Here is an 8,611-nt window from a genome sequence, read left to right as displayed (position 1 = left end):
AAAAAAACCACGGACCTCCACAGCAACACACCGGGGAAGGCAGGAGAGCGAACACAGGGCTGGAGCAGCCACAGCTTGGGCACATTACCAGTGCCTCACGCTAAACTTGTCGGCTGGGTGTTACATCCATCAGTCACTAACTCTACTCCTTGGGTTGCTGGGGGTTTTTCTGTTTAAACAAACCTAAAACAACAGAGCAGTACTTGATTTTTAAAAGCTGGCAGGCCATGCTAGCACGCACGCAGGCACTTCCCCCAGAAAGGAAGCCCCCACCTCCCTGCTTATTGTTCTCCCAAATTACAGTCCAGGCTTGTCAAGCCAGAAGAGGAGGAGCTGCAGCATGTAGTGAGCATGGTGGTTTCCATCCCAGAAGGAATGTGGAAATTATTCCAGAGACTGGTAAATTAAAAGACACATGTTCTCTGCACTTCTGCAAGTAATTTGAGATCCATTACTGTAAGTCAAAACACTGCCATCTCCCAGGCCCCATTAGCTAATGACTGGCTCCCGCCTCCAGGTTTGGTCCTAGACCTTGAACGCTTCCGGCAGGGAGGATGTGCCAGCGTGGCCTGCGGGAAGGTAATTTTGTGGCATTTGTGCTACCTCCAAGCGTGACAATTAAGGCTTTGCTGTTGCAACTACAGCATCTTCCTCCAGAGAACTCAAATTTTAGCATTTTAAGAGGACATAATGCAGAGAGGAAAGACAAACACACAGCTCTGTGTGTGCAGGGCAGTTCACGTTACCCGGATCCCTGTTGCTGCTGCCTAGTGGCAGTGATCTGCAGGCACTGGATGAAAGTAAGGGTAGAACTCACCAAGAAGGGTCTGAAGGGTAAAGCAGCATCCCTACAAGGGAGGGCTGGCTTTGCCTGTTTCCCGACACTAAATAGTATTGCAAAGCCAAGGCCTATTTAAACCTCTGAGCCTTTCTTTAATACTGGGTCCTAAAGTGCACAAACCCAAAGCAAAGGACACAGGTCTGCATCCCAGAACAACAGCTAAAGAAAATCCACTGCTTCCCTACTGCCTGTCACTGGGCTGGTACCTTTGGACAGCAGGTCTGTTCTTCGTTGCTTTTACAAGGATTTAATTGACTCTGTTCCCGTCTCTCACTGGAAAATATGTTGCCATGGCTGGGGAAGATGAACTTAACCAATCCCAAGCTGATGCAGGTCAGGAACACCAGCCTTTGAAAAGAAACACTGCAGTTAAATTCAGTAAAAAAAATTCAGCTGTCCACTGGGAATTGATCCTGGCACTGGACTGCTGCTAAAAGGCAGCGTGGCTGTCTAGAAAACCAGGGCGACCAGCAGAGCTCTCCGGGGCGTGGGAGGGTAGCCACGGCAGGCAGCGCCCAGGGCTTTCTCCAGCAGAGCCTGGGAGGAGCTGGGATTTTCCACTGGGGAAGCGGCCGCACCCGAAGAGATGGTGGGTGCTTGCCAGGCCGTGGCCACATGCCTGCTGCCAGGCTGGGCAGGCGCCTTACCTGCGTGCTCACCTCCTTGAAATCTCACTGCCAGGTCTCCTTACAAGCTGGAGGTGGGACGAACTGGTAGCCAGCAGGGCCACTGCCTTGGTAGGGTAATTGTAGAGGGAAAAGCAGAAGGCTGGCTGGGTTTCTGTCCTGCCTCAAGCAGGAATCCATGGAAAAACAATTGCAGGAAGGAGAAGTCACAGCAATGAAGCCATATTGATGCCAGATTTCTGCAAAAACAAAAAGGAAATCTGGATGTATTAGACCTCTCTTCGGTTGGGGGATTCTTCTTTTCCACTAAAAAACAAACAATCCCAAACTTCATGCAGCGTATTTCTCACTAGAACCTGCTTTTCCAGCTTAGGAAGACAGCTCAGTATGAAAATAAAAATACACGTTTGTGATTCAGTTCTGCATTCACCGTATACCTCAAAGTCACTGATACTTGATGGGAGCACTGAGCATAGACAAAACACATGACTGAGCCCCAGCTCTGCATTTTATAAAACCGTTCTGCCACTCGCCAGCATCAGCTTTCCCTCAGCGTACACACTGAGAATGAACTGCGTTTAGAAAAGTTCAGCTATTTACATATTTTCTATTAAAACGCTCTTACTTTTCTCTCCCTAGATTGTTTGCATTATCGCTAGTTTGCATATATTTCTTTAATTGGTGACATATTTTAAGGAAGCTCCATTCTAAGGATTTGAGGATGCAAAAGTTACCACAAATGCCACAAGTGACACAGCAATTTAGCAAAACACTGAAGTGACTGTTTTAAAAATCCTTGTTAAGCTTTGGCATTATTCCCCTCTATTTTGTTCTTGCCACATGACCAGCTTTTTGGTTGTGGTTTGGTGGGGTTTTTGTTTGCTTTTTTAGCTGCAAAAGCAAAATGCAAGATAAAAGAGGCTGATGTTTAATTTTTCAATTAAATGTCATGTTTACTAGTGAATAGGACAGATAACATAAGTCAAAATTACAGCTTGGGGTCAAGCACACTGATATTCAAGACCGTTTCAGATGCTGCTCTTGGTAAATGCTTCATCCTGAAATGAAGCAAGAGGAGGGCACAGGAAATTAGCCATTTGGTTGTATCTTCTTGTTTCAGTCACTGTAATAATCTTTTTGAGAAAGCAACTTCAAACTTGAACAGGAACAAGTGAGGGAAACAGAAGAATTACAAGCCAATAACGCTACTATCTAACTACTGAATTTCCCACTGGAGCCTTGCAGGGAGAATACTCTTATATTGATTAATGACAAAAATACCTCATATGGCTCTTATGACTTGATCCGGCTGTGCTGTGGGAGGTCAGGGGGATGGTGCAGCCAACACCCCAGCTGGCACAGGACATGCAAACGGGCACTGGCAATTCCCTCCTCTTTGCCCACCGTCCCAGCCTGCTCCCTGCCCTCCTCCCTTCCTGTGGTGACATCCAGGTCTGAAGAGCGTGTGTTTGTCTGAAGGAAAGTAAGTGCGGCTACAGCTGGTTTTAGAAGGATTTGTCATCTTTTGACCTATTTTGTGTAGCAAAACAAGTTTTAGACTAGTAATTGTTTAGGCATATACCAGCATCTACAAAGTATGGAGGAGCCTGGACTGCCATATGTGAAAATGCCATCTCCCATTCTTGAAGGCTGTGGCCTTTTACAACAAATCTAACAAAAATCCAAAGCAAAGCACACTAATTTCCTTTATGCGACATCAGAGATTCACCACTCCTGAGTAAATTAAGTACCTGTTCTCTCAGGCCATCCAGTTTTGTAGTACACCATTATGGATCTTACCTTCCTTTCTGGTAAAAGATAGGGATGAGATTATGACCTATAGAAAGTTCCTGAGAATGGCTGATCAAAGCCATAGGGAAGGCACCAATTTTAACTTTGCAAGCATTACTAGTGTTAGCAACAGTTGTTATACAGAGAGAACTTGCACTATTCTATTTGTCTCCTACATGGAAAAATAAAATTCAGAGGAGCCAGCTACCTATAGTCACGCTCATCTGAGAAAATGCAAGTGCTGTTTTTGAACTCAGATGTGGAAAATAAAAAGATGTATTGCTTTCTCAGAATTTTAGATTAGATCAAGAAGAAAAGATCAAAGTTCTACTTTTTTTGGCATGGAAAATAGTTACACAGTTTGTAACAGTTGGCACTTTTCAGTGTATTGTTCTAGTCTTCCTAAATTAAATACCAGACTGCTTGAAAAATGTATCAAAACAAAATACAGCTGTCATATAAACTTATTAGAGCAAAAAGTTACCGAAAGCCCACTAACAACAGGTTATCAGTAACTGTATTTGAAATAGAAAGGTCTGTTCCACCACAGAGCATTCCTACTATACCACCTTTGAATTTCCAAAGCATTTTACTTAATTTATTTTCATTTGCATTTTAATAGTTCCTGTGATCCTAAGGTCTTTTAGAAACGTGAGATAGGAAAGCATGTCATTCCCATTCTACAAGCAGAGTAACAGATGCCCAGAGGCTGATGTTTTCCAGGGCCACGCAGGAAGCTAAGACAGAGAGGTGCTTTCTTGAATGCCAGTACTGTCTGATAGCCAAAGACCACCTAGGATCTGCTTTTAATTGAATCATTAGCTCATTATTACACAGTATATTTTTGTTCGGGTTTTTTATCTTTATAAATATGTATAGTTTGACAGTCTCCCTTCTACTCAGTCACAAATTCAATAAAAATTGAAATAAAATCTATGTCCATGTTCTTCTAGAGACTGCATGCAGTACTTCAGTTTCACATGAATACCGTAGACACAGAGCTAAACTGACCTTGAGAGGAGCTGCACTGGCCTGTCTCTGGCTCAGACTGCACCGTGATGAATCTCATATGACACCACCTTCCTAGATTAAATACTTTAAAAGTTACAACCCATCTTTACTCATTAAAATCAGAGTTTTCTATGCCATTCAGGCACTTACACCTGAACATTCAGATGTTTAAAGCTGTATGCAATTACCTAGGTTTGGAAAGAATGCACAAGACAGGTAGATTATGCTTTATACAGAGTTCTCATGCTCTGGGGAATAACTTAACACTGCACCCACTCATGTAATCCACATTTCATTAACTGCAGTAGAGAGAAAATGTAAATATTTGTACTGTAGTTACAGCTGTTTTCACTTAAAGCTGGTGCAGGTTTTCTTTGTTTTGTTATCTTGGTCACCGTTGCCGATAGCTGCAACAACATTATAGGTGTCAGGAGAAGAGCACTGGCTTTATTAGATGTTCCACTGCAGGCCAAGGGCTTGGAAAGCTTCATCTGTGGCAGTGTACCCCACTGAGGCTGCTGGTCCAGAAAGGTGTGCAGAAACTATAGAATTAAATCGCATACAAACTGTCAAATCGCCATCCATTTTTTTTGATACTTTTCATTTTTATACCCTTGAGGGATATCAACACACTTGAATCACAGTGTATATATGATTATATACTGCGTATATCTAGGTATAAAATGATTCTGCCTGTCCATATGCATATTCTTGAGTTCCAGAAGTGCTACAAAGTAGTCAGGACTATTTTGTTTTTAAAAACAACTGTGTACAACATCCTTATACAGCCTCAACAGCAAATTTAACCCAAGACACTATTCTCTCCAGTGATCGCAGCTGTATGCTCAGTCCTGAAATAATGAGCATGAACTTCTAAGTGTGTGTAGCCTTTTTCTTCCCCTTAACGGTACACTCAGGCCCACTAGGGACAGATCTGAGACTACTACAACCACTTCACTCAGCACTCCTTTTCCTATCTAAAGATAAATAGGGGAGGGCAGGGAGAAAGAAAATCCTTCCAATCCATACGACTAAGTGATATTGCATGCGCTTTATCTGAAAGGGATAAAAAAAGGTAATTAAGAGAGACTATGCAGATCTAAGGCATAACAATTCTGCAAGGCAAAGGCAGTGTGCACGGACCCTCGTTTTCTTTGCATGGGCAGATGCCTGCAAAACATACCACAGAACAGAGCGTTCATTGTGCTGCCTCTGAACTGCGCGGGGTTGCAGAGCTTCTGTGCTCGGTAGTCACAGAGGTCCTTCATTACCAGTTGCAGCTTCTGCCCTTGTTCAGCCCATTTTGTTTTCAGATACCTTCTTTCTTTCCTCACCCTTTCTTGGTTTTGTTTCTAAGAAGCAATCGTTTTCCTCTTAGCTAAAGCAACTACTAGTGTTTTCTATGTGGCATAATGTCTCTTTATTTTTGTATAGCATAAACATTTTTTCTATTATTTTTCAAGCAGTTGTCCTGTCCATATTTTTAATATTTACCAGTTTGCCAACCAAATTTACTTTTTTTCTGTAAATAGCTGTAAAATAGCACATACTCTAAACATCATGGACTGCATGGCTCCTCAGTATCAACAACCCATTTTTAACAGCAACATACATTTTTCTGAAATGCAGTGAAATTGTTAACTGCATTTGCCATCCAAGATACCCCTCAGATGCAACCAACATCTCTGCAGAGATATTCCCAGTCTTTAGCTAGAGAAACTGAAAGCTCGGGGGGGTTATGTGACTTCTATAGGTCTATGCAGGGGTCTCTAAGTACAACCTCCTTAGCCGCCATACCATCCTTTCTCCCCAGGGATAGCTGTACAACTTTACAGCTAAACTCTTATTAAAGAGTATCCAATTTAAATGACAAAGAACAGGATTTCCATTTTGTATACATTCCAAGTCACTCTGAAAGAGAAATCTAACAGCTGACAGCTCATTAGTCTTAAACTTTACCAGATAATGGTTCAGTGGGCTTTGAGTGGCTTGTTACTGGTTAAATATACTGAAACAACAAAACCCAAAATATTCAGCATTCTTCATCTCATCGGGGGGGTGGGGGGGAAGGTAATTGTTCAGAGTTGTGCTTTGTTTATTAAATTTGTGTCCTGTGAACTACGAAACTCAAATATTGTCAATTCTTTCAGGAGGAAAATGAGATCCCTGCCAGCGTTTTTGCAAAAGAGCCTATTCCTAGCATTACAGAAGGAAAAGAGGAGCCTGTGGATGAGAACAAAACACTGGAAGAAACCTTGCACACAGTGGAGTTGTGTTCAGATGATGAAATGTTTCACGATGAAGATGATGTGGATGACAGTGCAGAGGAGAAAACAGAAGAATCAAGAGCTGAGAAAATTAAAAGATCCAGCCTCAAGAAGGTAGACAGCCTCAAGAAAGCATTTTCCCGCCAAAACATTGAGAAGAAGATGAACAAGATCAGCACAAAGATTGTCTCGCCTGAACGGAGAGAAAAGATCAAGAAATCGCTTACTGTACATCATCAGAAATCCTCCTCTTCAAAGAGTTCGGCTTTCAAAGTATCTCCCCTCACATTCAACGCGAAGAAGGTCCGTGAAGGAGAAAGCCCCGCTGAAGCTGAGGACAGACCAACAGAAACTACAAGCCACGACCAAGTTCAGAATGAGGATGAAACGTCATTCACCGACATGCACTCAGATGCGACACCTACCACCTCGCTGACCGAGGAGGGCAAAGCAGTAGCCGATTCTCTAGAGAAGGAAGCCAGAATGGAAGGGAACACCATGATGAACAACAACATCGAGCTGTCCATTGTTGAAGATGATGAAGAGTATGGGATGCCTTCTAGCCAGAAACTGTATGATGAAAGAAACAACCCAGTCAGTGGGCAAATGGAACAATCTGATGAAGAAACGACCCAAGCAGCTGTCCTGCAGATAGACCAAACAGCATAATCAACCCGAGCCTTCCTTCACCTTCCCGATATGCACGTTTTACTTAGGCGAGTAACTGGTTTCTGCTACACGGGCAGTAGTAGCAGTTCAGTTTCTTCCATCCTTTTCTCTGCAGTGGTAATTTATTGCATTGTGTTGGAATGCAGAATGAACAAGGTCAATGACACAGGTTACAACATGCTCCATTTTAGGCCGAGTCACTGGTGTTTATTAATTTAGAGATGCGGTCAGCTGGTGTAAGAGACTAGCAGGAAAAGCGTATGTCTAGTAGAAGCAAGCTGGTCAGCTGGCTTTCTTATAGTTAGGGTCAGAGGAATACGTGGAGAGTAGTCAAAACCCAAACATTTCTGTTCTGTTTTCTTCTCTCTCAGTATTTCACAGCACTGTGAGCAGTTTTGTATGTAAATGTAGAGACACCAATGAGAACATTTGATTTCAATTTCCTTGCTATGCTCCGTGAATACGAACAGCCTCAGTAACGGTGCATACATGTATAGTTTGTTTGGGGCTTTGCTCCATGATGCTGTAAGACTAAAAGAGCAGAGTACTTAAAGCTTGACGCTGAAAAATTGGTTCCATCCATTTCAGTGGGGGAAAGATTTTTGCCAGTAGTCTCTCACTATTCACTTAGGAGAAATGACTGTGTTTAGGTGGAAATGAAAAGATGTTTTTCAATCTACCAGAGTTATGGAAGTACACTAGTAACAAGTATGAATGTGTGATCAGTTACTGTACCTTTAAGGGATCAGAAATTGAAAAGAAAGAAAAAATAAAAGGAATTTGATAGAAACATGGAGGTAGTCTGAAGAAAGTATGAAATGTAAAAAAAGCAAAAATAGAACCCCAGAATATTAAATCTATACTCCCATCTTAAAGAATATATACTCAGATAACACTAATTAATTAATTCTTAGCCTTTATAGCAATATACTATCAAACTTTGCACATGCACAACTTTGTATCTCAGTATTTTGAAAATAGCATAATTTATCTTTTTACAAATTATTCCATATATAGAGTTATATCTACACAGAAGAGTTAGATGATTACAAGGATGTAAGGACAATTTTTTCAAAAAAGTGAAATATTCTTTTAGGTATGTCTAAAGGGAGCAATGTGTTATGGATTGAACTTCATGGCAGGGATGAGTTTACGTAAGGATGAGTCTGCAAAGCCACAGGAGTTGATTCTCTGCTAATAACTTTCACCAAAGCCACCTACCTGCTCTCAAAATTACAAGTCTGTAATTTTTCAAAATTAATGGAAAATGAGAGGTTACAGGGTAGTTTGTTCACTCTGAGTGTTCATTCCTGTCACTTAACAAAGGTAAAGGGGAAGGGAAGAAAGGGAAGCACAATAACCACAACAGTTACCTTACATCCTTGTTTGTTTATGCAGTGGGTTAT

The 8,611-nt window shown here is 41.8% G+C and overlaps 1 protein-coding gene across 1 annotated transcript; it reads left to right on the top strand.

Annotated features, from left to right (window-relative positions):
- Positions 1-517: 517 nt before the first annotated feature.
- Positions 518-7,205, top strand: SDPR (serum deprivation response; the record flags this gene model as incomplete). The annotated part of the gene is made up of 2 exons (XM_009705292.1): positions 518-579; positions 6,420-7,205. Coding segments are annotated over 2 exons (848 nt in total), but the record flags the coding sequence as incomplete, so codon positions are not given.
- Between the last annotated feature and the right edge of the window lie 1,406 nt (positions 7,206-8,611).

This window comes from Cariama cristata, unplaced genomic scaffold (genome assembly GCF_000690535.1).
Source record: "Cariama cristata isolate BGI_N322 unplaced genomic scaffold, ASM69053v1 Scaffold24438, whole genome shotgun sequence".
Taxonomy (NCBI): Eukaryota; Metazoa; Chordata; class Aves; order Cariamiformes; family Cariamidae; genus Cariama; species Cariama cristata.
The sequence above is the reverse complement of the archived record's forward strand: the minus strand, read 5'-3'. Positions and strand labels throughout refer to the sequence as shown.